We start from the raw sequence: 21,807 nt of genomic DNA, 5'->3' as shown, positions 1-21,807 counted from the left end.
CACTGTTTGATAACTCTCTTCACTTCTTTTCGCGATGACCACGCCAGAGCTTTATCTGTCGTTACTGTCTGGTCGGCAGGGCGATGTCTCGCACCTATCAACGGAGCAACGCCATAACGATGTTGGGTCCCGTCTCTCTGGCCACCCATTTCCCAACGACCCCGACCGATTGATGGACCTCTTGGATGCTCTTGCTGCCGTTTGCGTTTGGAAAGAAGAGAAACAAGTCATGTTCGTGTCATTGTCCATGACCATGGACCCGAAAGCTGCGACCCTCTATGTGTCTTCCAACGAGACCGTACCAGCCACCGTTACCTCCCACCTCCGTATAATACGGGGTCAGCTCAAGGAGCTCCAAAGCGTTGTAGTACCCAAGCAATCAAGCGTTGTAGTACCCAAGCAATCAATCCCACCCGATATTGAAACGTCCCCCGATCCAAGCAAAACCCAGGCGCGCACCGAGGGCGAGCTTAAAATCCAGAAGACCATATATGAATATTCATATGGCAAACTTCGCCAACGGTTCAACAAATGGGCACCTGATATCCTAGCAAAATACGACGCTTTCACAAAAAGTTCGAATCTTAACATCCAGGATGCCACGCTTTTACAAGCTACGCACCTCGCATTGAAACACATTCAGAGTCTGCTTCGTAGCAAGAGACCGCCGCCTGACCTCAGTCGCTTGATTTGGATGATTGACAAGTTGAGTGGGAGCTGGCAGGATCACTTGAACGCTGCAGGAATTGAAGAGATTTTGACCCGTTGGGATAATTATATTGGTGAGCCTGGCCGCACATTTTGAATTTATGATGCTGTAGCTCGTCTTACTTCTAGATGCTGGCCGGAACAGGAAACTGTCTCTGCGACGCTTGTTAAAGAAGCTTTTTACCCTTCACCACCACATTCGCACCATCATGCGCATCGCCTGGTCTCGCCGACTCTCGCCTTTCCTCGACGGACAGTTCGATGTGGTTGCTGTGCCAGCAGCTTGCTACGACATATCCATCCGAGTGTCCGAGCAGGCCGTCCTCCCTGTCATTTTCCCTGCGAGAGAACAGAAGCACCTACCGATCTACGACGACATCCTGAAACGGCTGCAAGAGAAAGCGGAAAGTGAGGGAGTAAAGATCGAGAAAGGGAAGCTATCCATGAAACAAGCAGCCGTTCACGCCGAATGCACCCTCCTCGCATACCATATCCAGCACCCCAACATTCATCCATACTGCTATTTCGGCGGATCGAAACTATCGTGCCACGGATGTGCCACCTTTTTCAGCAGTTACAATCTTGTCGCAGAATCCTTCCATCTTCCCCAATTCTTCACCAAGGGCTCCCACAACAAGATCTATCTCCGGTGGACTTGCCCTCACTTGCTGCCACTGCAGCGATTCAAGCCACTACAACCTGGCACCCTGTCTCTTGATGCTCAGGTTAAACAGAAAATGATTGCGGCGTTGGGCAAGGAACTAATTGCGTATGTTGATGAGCTGCGCGCAGTCAGAGCAGGGCCATCCCCATCGCAGTCGGATAGCACTGCTGCCTCTGGTGACTCACGCGAGGATGCAAATGAAAGCCTAGCAGATTTGATAGCTGGTATGTGTGAATAGAAATCGACACGTTCTCGTATCCTGACTATAGGCAAATAGGCCTTGCTCAACTAGATGATCAAGTATAACCAGGCACAGGCCTGGAGCTTTTTCAGCAAACGACTCAAGACTGTAATCGCATGTGCAAAAGATGGAGTTGAGGGCATTCGACAAGCTTCTGGAGTCTAAGGGAGAGCTTATCAAGGCATTGCAGGCAGATTTCTCAGTCGTTCGCTTTAGAATAGGGTATCAGCTGATGTTGAAGAGTTTAGATTGTCAAAAATGTGGTCTATAAGTGTATTATTAGGCAGAAGGGTCTTTCTCGGAGCCTTCCAAGCTCTTCTTCAATCCTTCCAACGTTCTCGCCGGCTTTCCTACACTTGCTTCGCTTACGACAGCTACGAGCTGCGAAGCAGGTGCGCTTAACAGTCCCACAACTGCGCCCTCAAAGTATCCAACGTCAGCAGATTTGACACAACCTTGACGTTATCGGGGAGGAACACCCGACCTTCAATGAGCGCCCCCATCAACTTGAGCTCGGGCACTCGAACCTGCCTCACACGCTTCATCCTCCTCCCCGGCTGCGCTGGATCAGCGTTTTTCGCCGCAAGCTCCTGCTTTATTCCATCCTCCGTTTTCGGTGGCCGAGGAGAAACACTGCGGTCCATGGCCCGGAGAATGGCGGCCATTTGAGGAGGGTCAAGGGAGGCGAAACTACGCTTGGAGGTTAATGTCGGGCAGGTCCCTAAGGGCTGCACCAAATATGTTTGTCCGCACGACGGTCAGCGTTGGCTGGACGGGGTTGGTAGGTATGGCGGGTGGACCTGGGGCAGCTAGCGAAGGCTTAACCTTCTGTGATGCAGTCGAGATATCAAGGCGGAGTTTCTTCAGTCATTGCGCCGTGAAATCATTGTGGTGGAGGATAAGGAGGGGGGAGGTAGAGTTCATGCCACGTCGCCCGAGCTCGTTCATCCGCCCGTTCAAGAGGTTTACGCCCCCTCCTAGTGCTCTCCCATCTCTCTGGCCTTCTTCCGCATTTTCCCCCCAGGAAGGGTCGATTTCCAGCGGCCAACGAAGCTGGAACGAAGCTCCGTTTTGCCCATCGACCACCCGGTCCGTGGTTCGTATATGACATCACCAGGCTTCATAAGCGGCAGTAGCTTGATACTACGCGCGCCTCGCAACTTGTCTATGCGGATTGTCCAAGCTTGAAGAGCTCTGTGCTCCACGCAATGCTGAGTTGTTCCATTCATACATTCTCATAGATGTCCACAGAAAAACGACGTTTGTAGGGAGGAGGGCAGGGGCAGGGAAAGACGCAGGAGATGGAGGTGTAGAAGCCAAGTTGGGGGCACCGATGACCAAGAACGGTTTGCAGAGCTTGAGTTGAGTTCCTTGCATTTACAGCAGAATGGAGGAACTGCGGAGACGAATTTGGTTGTTCATCCGTCATTCAACAAGCTGCTGAGTTGGTAACGCTTTCGAAAGGCCCAATCGCAAAGCTAGCGACCCAACATCTCCCGTATTCGAGAAATGGCTGCCTCACATCAACTGTTGGAACATGGCCGTTCAGGGGCTTTTATTTGAGATCATTCGTTTCAGGAGAGGGTTCCAGCGATCTGCGGCCGAGTTTCTTAAAGACAGCAACAATGCGTCGGTGTAATCGAGGGAGCTCTGAGGGTCATATATTCGGAACGTGGTGTGGTCCTGTGTGGATGACCGGGTACGATGTTGTATGATCGCAAGCGATAGTTAGGTTGACACTGTTAATGGCGGATAGTTTGATGAGATTACTGTTCGTAGTTAATAGTTGATCTATCACTGAACTAAAGAATCAGTGGGAGAAGATATCAATATTTCAAGGCGCAAGCACGCACTCACCTTATTTAGTGACCGCGGCCTCACTTCTCTGGCAACCAAATATCAAAAAAATACATACAGTGCATATTACCCATTGACAAGTGGTGTAGAAACATAATGTTAAGCATACTATCAACGAAGTGTCAGGTTAAAAATCAAATCAGAGATGGAGGGAAGACGTACCCTAGTGAAAGTTCCCATAGTCATGAAAGTCTCCTTCCTCTTCGTCCCATTCCCATACAAACTCTTCACAGCATCGCTCATCTCCGACTTGCGCTTCGCCTCCTCCATCGCCAGCCCACTGACCACCGCCTTACTCGCCGCGGATATTTTGGCACTCGGCCCCATCGCCGCCTGTTTCTTCGCTGGATGCCCTGCGTCGTCCATGGGCGAGTCGTTCTTCCGCTTCTTTGACGACTTGTGCTTCTTGACAGGTTCAAGAAGGTGCCTACGCTCCATTGCTTCACGCATGGTGTCTTCCTCGTCTTGAGAAGGGTTGAGCAAGACGACGTCCTCGGTTCAGGAGTACTTCTTCCCGCATTGAGGGCAGAGCTTAAGTTCACCGTCCAAAGGGTCCGTTGTAGATGCTTTTGCTTTGCCTTTGTCGCTCTCCCGGTCTTTTGGAGTAGACGAGGAAGAGACGGTCTTCAGCCCTGCCTGGGAGAAGACGCAGCCGCAGGTGGAGAGGTAGACGAAGGGCTGGACGCCGTTCATCTCCTTCAATGTAAGTGGGCAGACGAATTGTGGTCGTTCGGTGTCGCTTGATGTTGGCTCGGACGAGTGAGGCGCAGGATTAGAGCTAAGTGTCAGAGTTTTCACGTCCTATTGCATGACTGGTTTAGCCTGCTTGTAAATAAGTAGCAGCGTTCGGAGCTCACCTTAAGCGACCGGATGTGACCACATATTCTCTCCCCGTCTCCATAAGCCGCTTTGTCGAGCAAGTACTCTATTATCGAGTCTTTATTGTACAGCTTGCCTAGCGCACATGAGACGATAGGTTCCTGCAGTTTACTCTGTGATTGAAGAAATATGAGCTTGTCGTCGGTAGAACTAAGATTTCCACTCACCTTTGATACTGCGCAGAAGAACCACCGTGCGCGGGTCTGGTTGGCCTTGTCAGCTTGTTCCGCCTAATGCTCTGTCAGCTCCCTATCCTACAGATCTTGTAGGGGTTCTATCTCACCTTCGGCTTGTTTCTAACGAGGTCGCGGCGATCTGGGATGCTTCCACCGTCATTACCCATGATAGGAGTGTGATTTTTATACAAGGACCAGGTGGTGGTGGTGGTGGTGAAAGTGACTACAAAGTCCGACGTGATCATCTTCACACATTCCCATATCGTGAGCAAGGTCCTACCCAGCAGCGCAATGCTGCAGGAACTATCGCATATGGACAAGATAACTCAGCTTCAAGATGAAATACAACAGGTATTGTTTCCTTTCAACACGAAAATTTCAAGCACTGACCGAACAATGGTTGTCTTCAGCTTCTCCTAATCATGGCCAACAGCATTAGCTATCTAACGTCGCGATCCAACTTTCTTCAAGTCAGCGCAGAGATTCCTATAACTAAACAGCGGAACCCCGACAAGTATGACCCCCCAGATGTGTTTGAAGGTGAGTGACCCGCCTCGTCTCCTTTTTCGGCAAACGAATGACGCGTGTCGGTCAGCGAACAAGAAAGAGCTGGTAGCGGACTTGATGGTGAAAGCCAAGCAGATAGAATATCTTATCAACTCTTTACCAGAGCCAGAACCCGAGGAAGAACAAGTGGGTACACGCCGGTCCTCTCAGTTCAATCTTACGCTTACATTCATACACCAACCAGGCAAAGAGATTCCAGCAATTAGAGGAGGACATGACGCTCGCGAATGAGCAGTACATATTGGCCGTCGGTCGCGCTAGTAAGCTCCTCCCTTGCTGCCTACTTCAGACTCCAAGTTGACGACTGTCTACCAGAAAATCTTCACTCCCAGGTTGCAGAAGTCCTGCAGGCTATGCTCGTAGACGACGAGGCTAATTTGCTACAAGATGGACCATCCATTCCCGCAAGCGTATCTACCACACCCTTCGCCCGTTCGTCGTTGTGTATATCCCAGGGCCCGTCCCCCTCACAGGTTGGATACCTACCAAATTAAACAACACAAACCCAAGCACGATATGTTGATCCTCCTCGCTTGCCGTCTCCTCCTCATTCCAAGGTCAATTCCGGCACCACTGTGATGTCCACATTATCGCGCTCAATCTTGCTTTCCGAAGTATGTGGGTGAGAGTGCCCAACGTCCTTGAAATATGGACAGAACATGCCTCGCCAGCAACATCGCCTTCCCTTCTTGAATCTCTTCCTGATGTCCATTCCTGCCTCCACTTCGAGATCGGCAACAGTCGCCTTCGAACAAGAATCCCGATGTGGGTATCCCTCCGGCGATTCGTCTCGCGTCTTGGAATTCGGCCTAACGTCATCACGGAGACGGCTAGTTGGTGCCCAAGCAGAGTCGTCTCGCACCTTCACAGCCTAATAGGGACAGAAGGTCTTCGTGTTAGCACGCCTGAAAAGAAACGACAGGCTGAGAGGGAGAAGAGAAGAGAAGAGAGAAAGACGACCAAGACGCTTGCTCACGGCTATCGGACCAGGACGATGCGCGTCTTCGTCTGTACATTTGGGTTGTCGACGATCTTGGTTGATAGGCAAGGCTTGACTCGCTTTTTTCTTCGACCAGCGGCGGGAATCTCTTTCAGAATCTGATACGGAGAATGAGTCGGAATAAACCTCTGGTCCTGGATCCTACTTTGCCGAATAACAAACTGTTGAAATGTCTTTTGTAGTATATTTGCCCATCTACTACGTACTCTCATCAACATTGGACTTGAGATAAATGAATATCGCGTACCCGTGGGAAAGACATTCTAAAGGCAACTCTGACCATGGCGACAAGTGTGTTCGCGCTTTTGACTCTCCCCAACACATCCAAGGGACTCACAGCATTGCAACCCACCGTGGTAGATGCGGTTAATATCGTCGGGTCCGCATCTCCCCGTCGCAAAGTTGCTCGTTTGGCCACCGACTCTGATTCCGCCTCTGCTTCCAGATCACGACCCGCAACGATTCATAAGCCAGGCGCGTCTATCAGGATACGTATTCTCGATAGCGACGGTGCGTATTGAACTAAGATGTAGTAACTCGACTCTAACAGGAACTTTCAGGCACCTGGGACAAAAAATCAGACTCAACGGAGCAGTTTGGTTTAGTACGACGATGTATCAAAATATCGTTGACACGAGCGGGCTTCGATATGCTCCCTGCCACTTACGAGCGCATATTTTCGACTTGCCGAGCGCTAGTTGTTGACTACAAGCGCGGCGAAGATCTCTATGGCGCGTTGAAGCTCGAAGTCGAGCAAAGTCTAACTGCCTTGGCCGGGATTATGATTGAGGAACCAAAGGAGGAGATCGACTGGCTAGCGGATTTCGCGAAGCATTGTGAGTGGTTTGAATCGCAAATCGTGAGTGGTTTGAATCGCAAATCGTGAGTTGTTCTTATATAGTACCGGGAAATACTGATGAAGGAATTGGTTTAGGCACTCATTGAATCACTTTTGACGTACCTTGACCAGGTTTATGTCGTCAACGAACATAGGGCTATCCCTATTCAGTAAGCCTAGACTGCTGCTCACAAGTGTCATTGCGTATAACTCTCCACGACAGCGAACTGGTATTCAGCTTGTTCACGCAGAGAATCTTTGAGAATCCCCGAATCGCGGAGCGGCTGCGTTCAGGCATATCGAAGTGGGTCGTGGCGGAACGCAACTTAAGGTCCGCCGCCTCTTTCATGCTTTCACGCGTTCCACTTACCTTTCGTAGAATCCCACACAGCAAGCGAAAAAATGTCGAAGAAGTCATCAAGCATCTCATCATTCACAGTCAATACTCGTCTTTTGAGGAATACTACATTCAGTTCACTCGGTCGTACTACCAAGCCGATTCAGCGGACTGCGCCACAGAACTCAGTGGGGACCCACAAGGTTTCTTCAAGCATATCATGACGCGCATTCAGGAGGAGACGGAGCGTTCCAAGGCAATCTTAGTGGTCGGCAGTTGGGGCCTTGTGAGGGAGGCTACGGAAAAGGCTTTGTTGGATAATAGATCGAAGTGGATTGCTTTTGAGAGTAAGTCATGTCGCTGTCCTTTGTCTATGGTTACTTACCATGCCTCATAACAGCTCTAGGCTCCTATATGACGGCTGGCGACTTGACGACACTGTTCATCCTGTTTTATATTCAACAGATTTTTGAGTTGGTGAGTATTATTTTCTGCGGCAATGCGGCGACGGCATCCCACTAACCCTTCCAATCGCAAGGCTAGCGCCCCCAACGTCAACGCTACTCACTGACAGCACGTTCCTCAACACTCTCCACTAGCACGTCAACTCAAAGCCATCCAAGTGGTGATAAAGCTCATCAGGGACATTTCATCCGGCACGGCATCACAAGGAGTCAACTTTTGGATGAGCCTCGAATGGGCGTTGGAAGGCATGGAGGCGCAGTCGAGGAGCGAGGAAGTGAGGAATGCCATGGATGCATCGAAGAATGCGAAGACATCCCAAGCCACTGTTGGTTTTATCGCAGATACCAGGTTGAAGGATTTTACAAATATCGGTGGGTCTGTCTGCTTTTTCTTTGGAATAAATGAGGCTGATGGATATCGGCAGTCCGCAAGTGCAACCGACTAATGAAATACTTTCCGCTAAACAATCTCTTCTCCTCTACGACCTCGACAAGGTGCACGAATAACCAAACCTGATCTAGAACGAAAACTTGAACTGCCCTCTTACCCAATCCGTCACGCTCTCCCACTCGTCAAAGAATCTCATTGGACGACGTCCTTCTGCCGATCTTAACATCTCACCGGCTTGCATGCACACCTTACCCCACCTTCAAACGTCTCCTCACACAAACGACGGCTGGACTTGGAGGAGAAGGAGGGGTTGGAGGGGATATGGATATGGAGGAGGTTAAAGGAGAGTTATCAGGTCGTTGAGCAATACGTTATCTCCTGGATGTTAGTGTTGGTCAGTCCTTTTCTTTCACTTCTTTTGTTGTGTGTTTGAGTAAAAGCTGATGTGGGTATTATACGCAGACACCGAGATTTGGAACAGCTGGAAATTGTGTACAGCGAGTGCATGTGCCTAGAACCAGGTTATTGCAAGGCTTTGCGATAGACTTGGTACGGCGCGCAGTGCAAATGAGATGTTTAGGCTTCTCTCAAAGTGGCGCTGGTAAGCTCCTCCCTTACTGCTTTCTTCGGGCTTCAACCTGACTTTAGCCATCAGAAATCTTTACTCCCAAGTTGCAGAGGTCTATAGGCCATGCTTGTAGACTACGAGGCTGATTTGCTACGAGATGGACCATTCATTCCCGGAAGCAAATCTACCACAACACCCAAAAGCTGACGGTGTGTGTCAATTCGCCCGTTCCTCATTGCGCATATCCCAGGCCCCATTCCCTCACGAATGTGATACCTACAAACAACACGAACCCAAGTACGATGTGTTTGCCCCCCGCTTGCGGCCTCCTTCCCATTCCGATTTCACTGTTGTGATGTCCACGTTATCGCGCTTAATGTTGTTTACCAAAATATGTGGATGGGACAGCCCAACGTCCTTGGAAGATGAACAGAACGTACCTGGCCAGCAACGTCGCCTTCCCCACTTGCACCTCTTCTTCAACTCCATTCCTGCCCCCATTTCGAGATCACCGACACTCACTCCCGAATCAGAATCCCAATGTGGGGATCCCTCTGGCGATTCGTTTCCTGATCATTCTAACGTCACCACAGAGATGCGTCCCCTTCCCATTCCACCTGCACCGTGATGTCCAGAATCATGGATCTTGCTTCCCACAATACGTGGATGGGAGTGCCAACAACGTCCTTGGAATATAACCAGAACGTGCCTCGCCAGCAACATCGCCACCCGCCTTCAAACAAAATTTCGATGTGGGGATCCCTCCGACGATTCACGCTCGCCTCCTGGAATCCATCCTAACGTCACCACGTGGATGACTAGCTGAGATGCTCACAGCTTTCGAATCAGGACGAAGTGTGTCTTCGTTATTTGTCTGTACCTTTACAGTTGACGACAATATTGGTTGATAGGCAAGAATTGACTCCCTTTTTTCTTCTGGAGGGGCGACGACTGGCCACGGGGAACATCCCTCAGAATCTGGTGCGGAAGATGAGTCGGAATAAACCTCTGGTCTTGGATAAGTGAAGCTGCGATGTTCGTAGTGTGCTAGCTGTCATTGTGTTTGGCAGATCGGAGAAGCTGCATACGGTAAGCTTTCGGACAGTTTTCGTTGAATATTAACGGGATTTGTGCAGGACCTTTGCGAACTTTCCTCTGCAAAACCCCGTACTTATGGATAGTTATTCCAAGGTGAAGGTATGTAAGGAGGGATTTACAACCTATGTCAGCTCCACTGATATACAGATACCAGGATCAAATTTTGGAGCTCCAGAGACAATCTCAAAGCACCGGGAAAGTGGGTGGGACGTGCTTGTGATGGTGGCTGAGGAATCAGTGCCTGGGGGGCATATCGCGTGTTTGTTAGTGCGTAGGGCTTCTTGGAGGACCCCTGAAAGTACCCTCAGATGCCTGATCCAGATCCGGATAGAAATTGGCGAAATTTTTGGAAATGCCTTAGGTCTGTCCGGATAGAAATTTCGCTATTTTGGCGAAATGCCAGAGGCAGTTTTCCGGATAGGAATTGGTGAGGCTAAGCAACCCTGAGCCGATGTCCGGATAGAAATATACGCTATAGAAATTTAAGCTCGAAAAAGGCAGTGCGCGCTCACTGCTGCCGCCAACTTATTTATTGGTATATACTTTAATATTTTTCTTTCCCATTCTTTCCCCCTGTTCTCCGTTCTTTCGGACGATCCTTCCATGATATATATATTTTCTCGCATCAAATTGGCTCTCAGTTCTGCGTGAACTCGTTGCCTCGATCATCTCCTGCCGTCTGCCTTCTTGTGCACCCTCATACTCCGAAAATCACGCAAAATGGCCTCAAAATATCTACAGATGATTGGAAGCTGTTCAAAGAAATCAAGGACAACAGCAAGACGGTAAGTTTACAGACCTTGAAAGCTTTCAAGCAAAGGCAACTGTGGAAGATGAAGAATAGCTTGTTTATCTTCAAATTTCTGCATGTATAATGCATATACTATGTTCACTTATGTATATTTTACTTTTTCCCGATGTACGGGCCTCCAGAGAATGCCTAGGAGGGGCCAGGAGGGGCCAGCAAGCCAAAATTCACTCTTTTCATGCCAATTTTTGAAAAATAGCGATTTTTATAGGCCTGATCCGCGTCCGGATAGAAATTGACCTTATTGAAGGCCAGATCCAATATCCGGATAGAAATTTGGCAAAACCGTCCGGATAAAAATTGGGCAGTTTGGGGCATTTTGGGATCAGGCATCTGAGGGTACTTTCAGGGGTCCTCTTCTTGGACTAGGTCAGCGATAATATATCTGGCCGTAAATCTGACAAGCACCGGCGCTTGCTTGGTGCGCGTAATACTGAGAATTACCCCCAAGTTGATTGAACTCTGGCTAACTTCCAAAACTTCGCAATGTCGTAAAGATGCCAATGTTTTCTGGGCTCGACAACTTCCCCGACAAATTTCTACAAGGGTACAAGAACTAGGCCCTGTCGGTACACTCACTTGTGACCGCTTGAGGTGTGCGCCCATCCCTCGTAAACTTCGGCGGCCTCGATCTGTCTTGTCGTCCTCGCATCGTACCTGCGCCTGCGATATCATCCGCTGCGACGGGTTTTTATGCATTCAATGCAGCGGGATTCCTCCCCTTCTTCTAGAGCAAATGTTGAACACAATAATAACAGACTTTGCTTACTTGATCTTGGGTGTCCATTGTTTCATTGCTGATACACACTGAGCTGAGCTTAATCTAATTTTGGTCTCTTAAGCACACAATCCACCTCGAGTGACATCTCCTTCAAGCTGCTTTTTCTTAAACACTCGTTACTTATTCTCATGAACTACAAACAGCATAATGAACAGTACTTTTGTCGAGCCGGACATCCTACTCCTCCCCAATCCACCATTCGGGACCAGGCTCCTTTTTCTGCAGGTCCCACTCGTAGATTGTGCCGTGAAGTTCTGCATACAGAGTTCCCCCGCATGGATCAAAGAAAAGGCTAGACCAATCACCGTGCTCATTCTTTAAGATAAGCCTTTCTTCCATCTCAAACGACGTCGCATCGATCACATGAATAATTGCAGAAGGGGAATCACGATCATACTAAGGTTGTAGACCACCTATTTGAGAGGTAGGGATATCAGAATGTGAACATAAGACGTACCTCTGCAAATACCAAAATTTCTTTTCCTAAATTTCCACTCCTAAAGTGAGGGAATCGACGAGGCTGGGAAGAGTACTCGGGCGGGCCTGGGAATTCCATGTATGTCTGTAAAGGAACTTTGCTTCGGATATCCCAAACAAATACGCCGCCGTGCTCCATAGACACAGCAAACGTGGACCCATCAGCAGAAAATGCAAATTCTGGTGAAAATTCTGTTTCTGCGACGGGAATAGACAGGCAGGTAATGAAGGAAAAGCTTGTACCACCAGAATCCAAATAGTGAATGTCAATCGTTTCGTTGTGTCGACCGTTCTCCAAATCCACGTTGAGGAGAATGTGCATGTCAGGGGATAGTATGACTTGAAGAACATCAGAGCAGGTTCAACACGACTGCATGAAAATTTGGACAAACCGAGGTTCTCATCGTCCTCCGGCTTCGACTTCAACTTTAGATCAAAATCAATTCTCCCCGACTCAATTAGAGGAAAATCATTCGAGGTGTTGGTTTCAGTAGTAGACACGTCGAACAGCTTCCAATGGTTGTCAAATGGCGCCCAAAAAGTGATTCCCAATTCATTTTCGGTGGATTTTATCAGCTCCAAATGACGAATATCGAAGCGACCATCAACGCTACCGTTGAAAGACCACAGAGCAGAACCAACACGAAGATCGGAGCGGATTTCGTGGATTGATAGGTGTAGAGAGCTTGACTTGATACCCTTCGAGTCGAAGTCGGGCCAGTCCCAGTACTTTGCGAGTAGTAGGATCCGATTGCCTTTAATGGGGACGAAGGACATGTTTCTTAAACGCGGGGACGGATGTTTCCGGACAATGATTCGTGGCTTGAAAGCATAGTTAGTTGTATGCGAGTTTCTCAGTGAGCAACATGTGAATCAACCTCATGTTTTCCAGAGCAATGTATGTTGTGCTCGAATATCGTGTCGTCTCGGAAATAACAAATGATTCCCTTTCGAAGAGGACAATGAGCGTCGCGAATGCAAGAGTCCCAGTAACATTGGGTTCTGCAAAGGGGACGATGGTGTTCAAACTTCAATAGATATACATAAGATTCTCACGGGTTAGGATCAGCGAGGATGGTCTTTCTGGGAATCCTTGACTTTAGCAGTGGTGAAGGTGGTTCATCCATCAATGGCTGGTGAGAATACGGAAAGAACGATGCCCTGGCATATAAGCGCGGTCGGGATTAGAGCGCGCTTATCGCAATTTGTCATCACCTTTTTGTGGCGTCCCTCAATTGCGCGCAGTCCCTTTTCGTCTCATTCCACTTCTGTCTCTCTCATCACACGTCGCCTGAGCGTCTGAGCCCCTTGATCCACCCATTCATTCAAGAGGGGTTTAATCCCTCCCTAATGGTCTTTCATCTCTCTGCCCCTCTTCCGCGTTTTTCCACCACAAAAGGTCGATTCTCAGTAACCAACAAGGCACTTCCTGGCTCTCAAGCACCCAGTGCGTGGTTTGTATACGCCCGCTTCGGATTGTCTGAGCTTATCGAGGTCTGTGCTCCGCGCGATGTTGGGTCGTTCCATCCGTATATTCACGTAGAAGCGACGCAGATGACGGAGGAACACCGTACCACCTCACGACTGACATAACACCCAACACACATCACAACCCTCGCGCTCACAGAACGAACAATGCACCTCGACCCGGTCCTACCGCCATCTACGCAGCTTCACCTTCTCAACCTCTTTGGCGGTGACGACACGCCGTACGAGTCTTTACACGCCGTGGTAAGCTATGGTGTTAAATCATGGTTTGACGCGTTTGTGGCGACTAGGCCAGGGGCAGGCAAAGACGCAGGAGGGGGAAGTGGAGGTGGAGAAGCAAATTTAAGAATACCGACGCCGAAGAAAATTGCAGAGCTCGAGTTGAGATTGTTGCAGTTGCATCAGAATGTATATTCTGGACACGAATTTGATGATTCGTCCTGTTCTTCAATGGGCTGTTGAGTTAGTGTGAGTGGATTCTCCTCTCCTCTGATGATGACGTCTCGCTGAAGAAAGGCCCAATCACAAGGCCGGCGACCCAACAACCCCATATCCCATCAATGCTCCGACAGCACGTTCCTCAACTCTCTCTAATGGCACATCAACGCAGGGTCAAAGCCATTCAAGCGGCGACCAAGCTCACAAGGGACGTTTCCTCCGACACGGCATCGCAAGCGGTCAACTTTTGGTCGAGCCTCGAGAGTGCGTTGGAGGGCATAGAGGCGCAGGTGAAGTGCAAGGAGGTTAGGATGGTCATGGATGCATTGAGGAATGCAAAGAGATTCCATGTGACTGTTAGCGTTATCGCTGATACCGAGTTGAAGGGTGCTACAGATCACGGTGGGTCTCTCTTCTTTTTCTTTGGGATAAATGGGGCTAATGGATACCGGCAGTCCACAAGTGCAACCGACCGCTAAACAATCTACTCTCCTCCACGACCTCGACAAGGTGCACGAATCACTAACGCCCACCCAAAATGAACACGCAAACTGTCCTCCTACCTAATCCGTCGGGCTCCCACTTGTTGAAGCAATCTCATTGGACGACGTACTTCTGCGGATCTCAATATATCACTGGCTAGCATCCACACCTTACCCCGTCTCCGAACGTTTCCTCGCATAAACGGCAGTAGGCCTTGGAGGAATCGGAGGGGTGGAAGGGGGGATGGATATGGAGGAGGAGGTTAAGCAGGTTGTTAAGCGGAAAGTTGATCTTCTGGATGTTAATGTTGGTCAGTCCTTTCCTTCCCTTTCTCGTGCTGTGTCTCTGAGTAAAGGCTGACGTACAACAAGCGCGTGTCTTTGATCGAGAACAAGATCATTGCAAGGCTTCAGGATAGACTTGGCACGGCGCGCTGGGTTGTTTAGGGTTTTCTCAAAGTTTACTGCGCTTTTGTTAGGCCAAAGGTACGTGCATTCTTTGCCTCTTGTGATCTTTCTGCTGAACGACACTGATGTAGATTCATGGTGCGATACAGGAGGATCAGCCTGACTGGGTAAAGGAGAACATAAAGCACGACAAGGTACCCTCCATCTCCCTCTTTCCCGCCCATATCCAGCCATTGACGTGATAAACCACCAGTTTAAAATCCAATGCTGCTTCCGCGAAGACTACCACATAGCTCAAATTCGCAACCTACCCCAATAACAGGAGCCATTAACTGAGCCCAAACGGCAATTCCTCACATGTAGGAAACGCGTCGAAGCCGTCCTCGGAAAACGCTGTGAACTGTACGCGCTACGCGAAGGTCAAAAAGTCCAATTTGAATCCTCAGCATTCCACAACAGCCTAGACACCCGACCCGTCTTCGACGCATGGCTGCACAACATCATCCATCGGAACATGACGGGTGTTCATTCGAGAATGACCATTTGATTTCCAGTGATTCGTGGCAGGGTGTCTTAATAGACATGAATGATATGTCGAGAGAGCTTTGGGAGAAGGAAATATTTGGGGCATCGTGGGGTTCCATGTGTAAATCGGTGGGTAGGATGTTGTTCGATCGCAAGCGATAGTTACTTAGGTTGACGTTGTTGGTGGCGGATAATTGATGAGAGTAGTCAATAGATTATCTATCATTGGATCAGGGGGAGAAGATATCAAGGCGCATGCATACACACGCTTACCTTATTCAATAGCTATCTGTAATCGTAAAGTTCGCCAAGGGCAAAGAATCCTGCATACAACCCGTCAATCTCCAACTAAATGAGCGGAACAGTGGTACGAGAGCCTACCGTATAAACCTTCGCCAATCCGCCGCACCCAATCGCAGCTCACATCCCACTGAGGTCGCAGCTTCTGCTCAACTCTTCTCCGCTCCGAGCTGAATCTGTTGCTCTAACGCAGTATTTCTCCCGTTCCAGGGACCTGAGTTTCATCGCGGGCGGAGAGCTCGTTCACCAGGACGATCGTCTTGAAGGCGAAATGGCCAGAGTTGTATCAGGAAAATTGCGACTGATTGAAGGTGAGTGGGTGACGAGAATCGGAGAGGGAGGGTGCTAACCAGAAACGCTCTCCACAGTTTCAGCCTTGATAGGATGATGCTCCTGTAGCTTCAGATGTCGACGTCGAGGCCTGTCTGCGCTGAAGGGCGGTGGTTTCGTCGGCTGTTTCGGGAGATAGCTTGTTTCCTGATGATGGTGGGCGGGGAGCAATAGGTGGATCTACACGCGTTGGATTGGATTAGAAGGGCTTCATCGGATTTAAAACCGGAGGGAAGACGTACTTTAGTAAAAGTGACCATAGTCATGAACATCTCCTTCCTCTTCGTCCCATTCCGATACAAACTCCTCACAGCATCGTCATCTCCGACTTGCGCTTCACCTCCTCCATCGCCAGCCCACTCACCACCGCCTGACTTGCCGCAAATATCTTCATGTTCGGCCCTGCTGCCGCCTGTTTCTTCGCTGGATGGTCTGCGTGCTCCGTGGGCGAGTCGTTCTTCCGCTTTCTTGACAACTTCGAATTCTTCACGGGTTCGACAAGGCGCTTCCGCTCCATTGCTTCACGCATGGCGTCTTCCTCATCTTGAAAAGGGTTGAGCGGGACGACGTCGTCATCTCCCACATTGAGGGCAGAGCTCAAGTTCGGCGTCCGAAGAATCCGTTGTAGAAGCTTATGTTTTGCCTTTGTCGTTCTCCCGGTCTTTTGGAGTAGACGAGACGGAGACGGTCTTCAGCCCTGCCTGGGAGTCGTAGGCGAAGAGGCAGGCGAAGGGTCGGGCACCGTTCAGCTCCGGTCGTTCGGCGTCACTTCGTGGTTCAGATGACTGAGGCGCAAGATTGGGGCTAAAACTCGGAGTGTTCACGTCCTTTTGCGGATTAGCCCGCATGCAGAGAGTCTTCACTCCCAAGTCGTGCACGCCATGCTTGAGATGACCCCCGCGAATGAAGAGTACTACATGTTGGCTGTCTGTTGCGCAAGTAAGCTCCTCCGTTGCTGCCTTCTTCAGATTTCAAGTTGACGTCGTCTATGTTGCAGAAGTCAGGCAGGCTATGCACGAGGTTGATTTGCTACAAGATGGACCATTCGTCCCCTCAAGCATGCCCTCCACACCACTTAAAAGCTGACAACGTGTGTCGATTCACCCTTTCGTCATTATGCACATCCCAGCGTTCACAAATCTGATACCTACCAACAAACGACACAAATCCAAGCACGATGTGTTTTACCTCCTCGCCTGCCGTCCCCTTCCCATTCCAATTTCAATTCCGCCTCCACCGTGATGTCCACATTATCGTACTCGATCTTGCTTCCCAAAATATGTGGATGGGAGTGCCAACGTCCTCGGAATCTGAACAGAACGTGGCTCGCCAGCGACATCGCTAGCACCCGCCTACAAACAAGAATCCGGGTGTGGGGGTCCCTCTAGCGATTCGCTCTCGCTTCCATCCTAACGTCACTACGGGGATGACTAGCTGAGATGCTCACAGCTTTCGAATCAGGACGAAGCGTGTCTTCGCTATTTTGCTTGTACCTTTACAGTTGACGACAATATTGGTCGATAGGCAAGGCTTGACTCCCTTTTTGCTACTGGAGGGGCGACGACTAGCGGCGGGGAATCTCCCCCAGAATCTGGTATGGAAGATGAGCCGGAATAAACCTCTGGTCTTGGATAATTGAAGCTGCGATGTTCGTGGTGTGCTAGCTGCCATTGCGCTTTGTGGATCGAAGAAGGTGCACACAGTAAGCTTTCGTATGGCTGTTAACCTCATTTTTAGTTTGAGATTGACGGGATTTGTGCAGGGCCTTTGCGAACTTTCCGCTGACAAACCCCGTATTTATGGATAGTTATTCTAAGGTGAAGGTATGTAAGGGGAGATTTACAACCTGCGAGAGCTCCACTGATATACAGATGCCAGGATCAAAGTGCGGAGCTTCAGAGATAATCCCAAGGCGCTGGCCCCTGGGGGTGGAACGTGCATCTGATGGCGGCTCAGAAATCTGTGCTTAAGGGAGACGTACCCTACGTTTATCTGCACCAGGGGCTTCTTGGTCTAGGTCGGCGATGATATACCCATATGGCTGTAAATCTGACGTGCACCAGCGCTTGCTTGATGTACATAGTAATCCTGAGAATACCCCCCAAATCAATTGAACATTCACTAACTTTCAAAGCTTTGCACCGTTGTAAAGATGCCAATAATGTTTTCTGGGTTGGACGACCTCCCTGTCACTTTTTTAGTGGGGTACAAAAACTGGCGACTGCTTGAGCTGTGCACCCACCCTTATAGACTTCGGCGACCTCAATCTGCTTTGTTGTCTTCGCATCATACTTGCGCCTGCGATACCATTCTCTGCGACAGGTTTTACACATTCAGCACAGCGGGATTCCTCCCCTTCCTCTGGAGCAAATGTTCATCACACTGGCACTATTCACAGACTTTGTCCACTTGACCTTGGGTGTTCATTGTTTCTTTGCCGATACCTAAGGCCAATTTCGGTCTCTTCTCCTTCAAACTTCTTTTGCTTGAACACTGGTTACTCGTTTCAACGAAATACAAACGGTGTGATAAAAGTACTCTGTTCAAGCCACATCCTACTCCTCTCCGATCCACCATTCGGGACCAGGCTCATTTTCCCGCAGGTCCCACTCGTAAATTGTTCCACCAAGTTCAGCGTACAGAGTTCCCCCGCTTGGATCGAAGAAAAGTGCCCTCACTGTATTGCCGCCTAACTTGATGCAAAGCTTCTCTTCCGTCTCAAACCACGTCGCATCGATCACATGAATTGTTGCAAGACGGGAATCATAATCTTGCTAAGGATTCAAACCACCTATTTGAGAGGTAGGGATATCAGAATGTGAACATAAGACGTACCTCGGCAAATACTAGGATTTCTTGCCCTAAATTTCCACTGCTAAATTGAGGATATTGTAGAGTCTCGTAGTCGGAGGAGATTCCTGTGAATCTCCGTAAAGGAACTTTGCTTCGAATATCCCAAACAAACACGCCTTGTTCCATAGCCACAGCAAACTTGGACCCATCGGCAGAAAATGCAAATTCTGGTAAATATTCTGTTTCTGCGACGGGAAAAGACAGGCGGGTAATGAAGGAAAAGCTTGTACCACCAGAATCCAAATAGTGAATGTCAATCGTTTCGTTGTGTCGATCCTCCTCCAAATCCACGGTGAGGAGAATGTGGACGTCAGGGGATAGTATGACTTGAAGAACATCAGAGCAGGTTCAACGCGACTGCATGAAAATTTGGACAAACCAAGGTTCTCATCGTCCTCCGGCTTCGACTTCAACTTTAGATCAAAATCAATTCTCCCCGACTCAATAAGAGGCAAGTTATTCGAGGTGTCAGTTTCAATAGTAGAGATGTCAAACAGCTTAAAATGGTCATCAAATCGCACCCAAAAAGTGATTCCCAATGCATTTTCGGTGGATTTTATCAGCTCCAAATCATCAATATTGAAGTGACCATCAACACTTCCATTGTAAGACCACAGAGCAGAACCAACACGAAGATCGGAGCGGATTTCGTGGATTGATAGGTGTAGATAGCTTGACTTGATACCCTTCGAGTCCAAGTCGGGCCAGTCCCAGTACTTTGCGAGTAGTAGGATCCGATTGCCTTTAATGGGGACGAAGGACATGTTTCTTAAACGCCGGGACGGATGTTTCGGAACAATTATTCGTGGCTTGAAAGCATAGTTAGTTGTATGCGAGTTTCTCAGTGAGCAACATGTGAATCAACCTCATGTTTTCCAGAGGAATGGATATTGTGCTCGAATATCATGCCTTTCCGGCGATAACAAATGATTCCCTTTCGAAGAGGACAATGAGCGTCGCGAATGCGAGATTCCCAGGCACCTTCGGTTCTGCAAAGGGGACGATGGTGTTCAAACTTCAATAGACATACAAAAGATTCTCACGGGTCCGGGTTAAGGTCAACGAGTTTGGTCTTTCTGGGAATCCTTGACTTGAGCAACCGTGAAGGTGGTTCATCCATCGATGGCTGGTGAGAATACGGAAAGAACGATGCCCTGGCATATAAGCGCCATTGGGCTTAGAGGGTGCTTATCGCAATTTGTCATCACCTTTCTGTGGCGTCCCTCAATTGCGCCTAGTCCCTTTTCGTCTCATTCCACTTCTGTCTCTCTCATCACACGTCGCCTGAGCGTCTGAGCCCCTTGATCCACCCATTCAAGAGGCTCCCTGATGATCTTTCATCTCTCTCACAAGGGGCAAACGGCATTCGTCGCCTGGTAAAAATGTGATAAAATGCAGATTACTATGTTAAATCTTTGATTTCACATTTATAACAAAAAATTGGAGTTAAAAAAGATTAATCATTACTGCAAGTTTTTTGCTGCAGGAAGGTGATATTGAAGATGTAAAATATTTATCAGTCTTTTGCAAGCTGTATAAAATGAATATCCTACAAAAAATGTCCTCCTGGTAAAGAGATAAAAAAAAATCATGAGCAATAATGGTGATAGGGAGAAGTAAAATACCCATTACCTTTTTTTTGAGTGACAGAAGTTCAATAAAATAGTTCACCAATTCAACTCAAATTTTCTGTCAGGGGAATGAGTAACAAAAACCAAAAGTAATTGCTTTGCAAAAACATAAAGTATGGCATCTGTCTATTTGTGGAATAAACATTTAATAAGCATCGCCAAGGGTTTAGATAAAAAATTTATTGCTCGTGATCTTTGCAGGAATGACCGGTAAATATTATACATTGTCGCCGCGGTAAGATGATAAAGATCGATCACATTTTGCCGCGGCAAGAATGATGAGGCGACAAGTTATTGTCGTCGACAGATCGTTCTGACACGAGGAAACAGGAACAGAAACTTAAAATGGTTGCCAAGCAATTAGATGAGCTGGTTCGCGTTGGGTTGAACCTAACCTGAGTTGATCGCTGCGATGGTGTTGCGCTGGTCGGAGCTGGCCGCGCATTTCACGTGACGAGGGAACAATTGGCACACAATGAACATTCGTCGTTTAAATTAGCCTCGCTGGGTCGCAACCTGGAGTCACGCACGTAATTAGTTAATGGATAATTACAATTCCAATTCACGATTTAAACACGTCCCAGTGATTGAGATCGATCGAGGCACGAATGGTAGAGAATACGCTGGTAAGCAGTCATTGAAGTTATAGTTTGTGAGAAAACTCTTTGAGCGATTTCACGCTATAGTTGACTGCATGATCGAAAATTTTGCAACAGAACAGAGGTGTCGAGGAAAGTATCGGCTTTAGGCACCTGCTGACACCCGGACTAAAGGATAGACGTGCCCGGAAAGCGTCAAGATCTTCAAATGTTGTATCGAAAGCTAGCCATTCGTCATTCGAGGCCTTTGCCACAGAACGCCAAACATGAATGGCGGTAACGAGCTGCTTCCTAGTTGTTGGTGGGCCTTCGTCTGCCAAAACCTTGATGAAGAGCCACAGGCAGATGGATTTAAGGACGTAGATGCCTATTGAGCCTTCAGTTTGCCGCAGAACGCCAAACATGAACGGGTGGTAACGAGCTGCTTCCTAGTTGTTGGTGGGCCCTCGTTTGCCAGGAACTCGATAAACAGCTTCCTGCAGATGGATTAAAGGACGTAAATGCCTATTGTGCCCGAGTCAGATATATCTCCCAGCATGAAGACAACACTCACCAAGCCGATGCCAGATTTCCCGTGCTCTACCGCCATGTACAACGCAGGGGTGCTGAGTCATAGTTTGTGAGAAAACCGTCGTTGTTCCAGCACCGCACGCAACGCTTGACTAGCTTGGGGGAGAAGAGGCAATTGCGGGATATGGGCGTTGTACGCGAGTCCACGCACAAGCCGGCCTACGTGGGTGGAAGCCCTCCGTTTGGGCACATTCAGCATCTGGAAACGTCCGAATGGTATCAAGTCTTGACCGTTTAAACGTGGCAATCACGTCATTCTGTTCTGGCCCTCCATACTGACTGCATTTTGATGCCAGAAAAAAAGAGAGAAGACACCTCGGGTCGATCCC

At 48.8% G+C, this 21,807-nt stretch overlaps 11 protein-coding genes across 11 annotated transcripts; 5 read left to right on the top strand and 6 right to left on the bottom strand.

Annotated features, from left to right (window-relative positions):
- Window positions 1-34: 34 nt before the first annotated feature.
- Window positions 35-1,678, top strand: LACBIDRAFT_313070 (uncharacterized protein; the record flags this gene model as incomplete). The annotated part of the gene is made up of 3 exons (XM_001888647.1): window positions 35-782; window positions 838-1,596; window positions 1,650-1,678. The coding sequence occupies 3 exons, from the start codon at window positions 35-37 to the stop codon at window positions 1,676-1,678; spliced, it is 1,536 nt and encodes a 511-aa protein (XP_001888682.1).
- Window positions 1,679-1,892: 214 nt separating this feature from the next.
- On the bottom strand, window positions 1,893-3,103 carry LACBIDRAFT_313069 (uncharacterized protein; the record flags this gene model as incomplete). Its single annotated transcript, XM_001888590.1, has 2 exons — window positions 2,098-3,103; window positions 1,893-2,026 (listed from the first exon to the last, which is right to left on the bottom strand). The coding sequence occupies exons 1-2, from the start codon at window positions 2,276-2,278 to the stop codon at window positions 1,893-1,895; spliced, it is 315 nt and encodes a 104-aa protein (XP_001888625.1). The 5' UTR covers window positions 2,279-3,103.
- A 1,844-nt stretch (window positions 3,104-4,947) lies between these two features.
- Window positions 4,948-6,194, top strand: LACBIDRAFT_333904 (uncharacterized protein; the record flags this gene model as incomplete). The annotated part of the gene is made up of 5 exons (XM_001888646.1): window positions 4,948-5,065; window positions 5,121-5,218; window positions 5,277-5,352; window positions 5,408-5,524; window positions 5,749-6,194. 5 exons carry the CDS (start codon window positions 4,948-4,950, stop codon window positions 6,192-6,194), a joined length of 855 nt encoding a protein of 284 aa, XP_001888681.1.
- A 179-nt stretch (window positions 6,195-6,373) lies between these two features.
- LACBIDRAFT_313063 (uncharacterized protein) lies at window positions 6,374-8,485 on the top strand (the record flags this gene model as incomplete). Its single annotated transcript, XM_001888645.1, has 9 exons — window positions 6,374-6,602; window positions 6,653-6,951; window positions 7,027-7,100; window positions 7,154-7,261; window positions 7,310-7,614; window positions 7,674-7,744; window positions 7,842-8,103; window positions 8,157-8,226; window positions 8,311-8,485. 9 exons carry the CDS (start codon window positions 6,374-6,376, stop codon window positions 8,483-8,485), a joined length of 1,593 nt encoding a protein of 530 aa, XP_001888680.1.
- Window positions 8,486-9,517: 1,032 nt separating this feature from the next.
- On the top strand, window positions 9,518-10,813 carry LACBIDRAFT_333902 (uncharacterized protein; the record flags this gene model as incomplete). Its single annotated transcript, XM_001888644.1, has 6 exons — window positions 9,518-9,545; window positions 9,761-9,779; window positions 9,827-9,887; window positions 9,936-10,055; window positions 10,430-10,573; window positions 10,808-10,813. The coding sequence occupies 6 exons, from the start codon at window positions 9,518-9,520 to the stop codon at window positions 10,811-10,813; spliced, it is 378 nt and encodes a 125-aa protein (XP_001888679.1).
- A 663-nt stretch (window positions 10,814-11,476) lies between these two features.
- LACBIDRAFT_295708 (uncharacterized protein) lies at window positions 11,477-12,631 on the bottom strand (the record flags this gene model as incomplete). Its single annotated transcript, XM_001888589.1, has 3 exons — window positions 11,477-11,773; window positions 11,835-12,193; window positions 12,247-12,631. 3 exons carry the CDS (start codon window positions 12,629-12,631, stop codon window positions 11,555-11,557), a joined length of 963 nt encoding a protein of 320 aa, XP_001888624.1. The 3' UTR covers window positions 11,477-11,554.
- An 858-nt stretch (window positions 12,632-13,489) lies between these two features.
- LACBIDRAFT_313060 (uncharacterized protein) lies at window positions 13,490-14,306 on the top strand (the record flags this gene model as incomplete). The annotated part of the gene is made up of 3 exons (XM_001888643.1): window positions 13,490-13,796; window positions 13,859-14,182; window positions 14,236-14,306. 3 exons carry the CDS (start codon window positions 13,490-13,492, stop codon window positions 14,304-14,306), a joined length of 702 nt encoding a protein of 233 aa, XP_001888678.1.
- Window positions 14,307-15,130: 824 nt separating this feature from the next.
- Window positions 15,131-15,412, bottom strand: LACBIDRAFT_313058 (uncharacterized protein; the record flags this gene model as incomplete). The annotated part of the gene is made up of 1 exon (XM_001888588.1): window positions 15,131-15,412. The coding sequence occupies exon 1, from the start codon at window positions 15,299-15,301 to the stop codon at window positions 15,131-15,133; it is 171 nt and encodes a 56-aa protein (XP_001888623.1). The 5' UTR covers window positions 15,302-15,412.
- A 1,045-nt stretch (window positions 15,413-16,457) lies between these two features.
- On the bottom strand, window positions 16,458-17,556 carry LACBIDRAFT_333899 (uncharacterized protein; the record flags this gene model as incomplete). Its single annotated transcript, XM_001888587.1, has 3 exons — window positions 16,458-16,784; window positions 16,930-16,972; window positions 17,273-17,556. The coding sequence occupies 3 exons, from the start codon at window positions 17,554-17,556 to the stop codon at window positions 16,458-16,460; spliced, it is 654 nt and encodes a 217-aa protein (XP_001888622.1).
- Window positions 17,557-18,293: 737 nt separating this feature from the next.
- LACBIDRAFT_295707 (uncharacterized protein) lies at window positions 18,294-19,442 on the bottom strand (the record flags this gene model as incomplete). The annotated part of the gene is made up of 3 exons (XM_001888586.1): window positions 18,294-18,599; window positions 18,661-19,004; window positions 19,058-19,442. 3 exons carry the CDS (start codon window positions 19,440-19,442, stop codon window positions 18,381-18,383), a joined length of 948 nt encoding a protein of 315 aa, XP_001888621.1. The 3' UTR covers window positions 18,294-18,380.
- A 1,429-nt stretch (window positions 19,443-20,871) lies between these two features.
- LACBIDRAFT_333897 (uncharacterized protein) lies at window positions 20,872-21,522 on the bottom strand (the record flags this gene model as incomplete). The annotated part of the gene is made up of 3 exons (XM_001888585.1): window positions 20,872-20,932; window positions 21,062-21,275; window positions 21,462-21,522. The coding sequence occupies 3 exons, from the start codon at window positions 21,520-21,522 to the stop codon at window positions 20,872-20,874; spliced, it is 336 nt and encodes a 111-aa protein (XP_001888620.1).
- Between the last annotated feature and the right edge of the window lie 285 nt (window positions 21,523-21,807).

This window comes from Laccaria bicolor, genomic scaffold (assembly GCF_000143565.1).
Source record: "Laccaria bicolor S238N-H82 LACBIscaffold_57 genomic scaffold, whole genome shotgun sequence".
Taxonomy (NCBI): Eukaryota; Fungi; Basidiomycota; class Agaricomycetes; order Agaricales; family Hydnangiaceae; genus Laccaria; species Laccaria bicolor.
The sequence above is the reverse complement of the archived record's forward strand: the minus strand, read 5'-3'. Positions and strand labels throughout refer to the sequence as shown.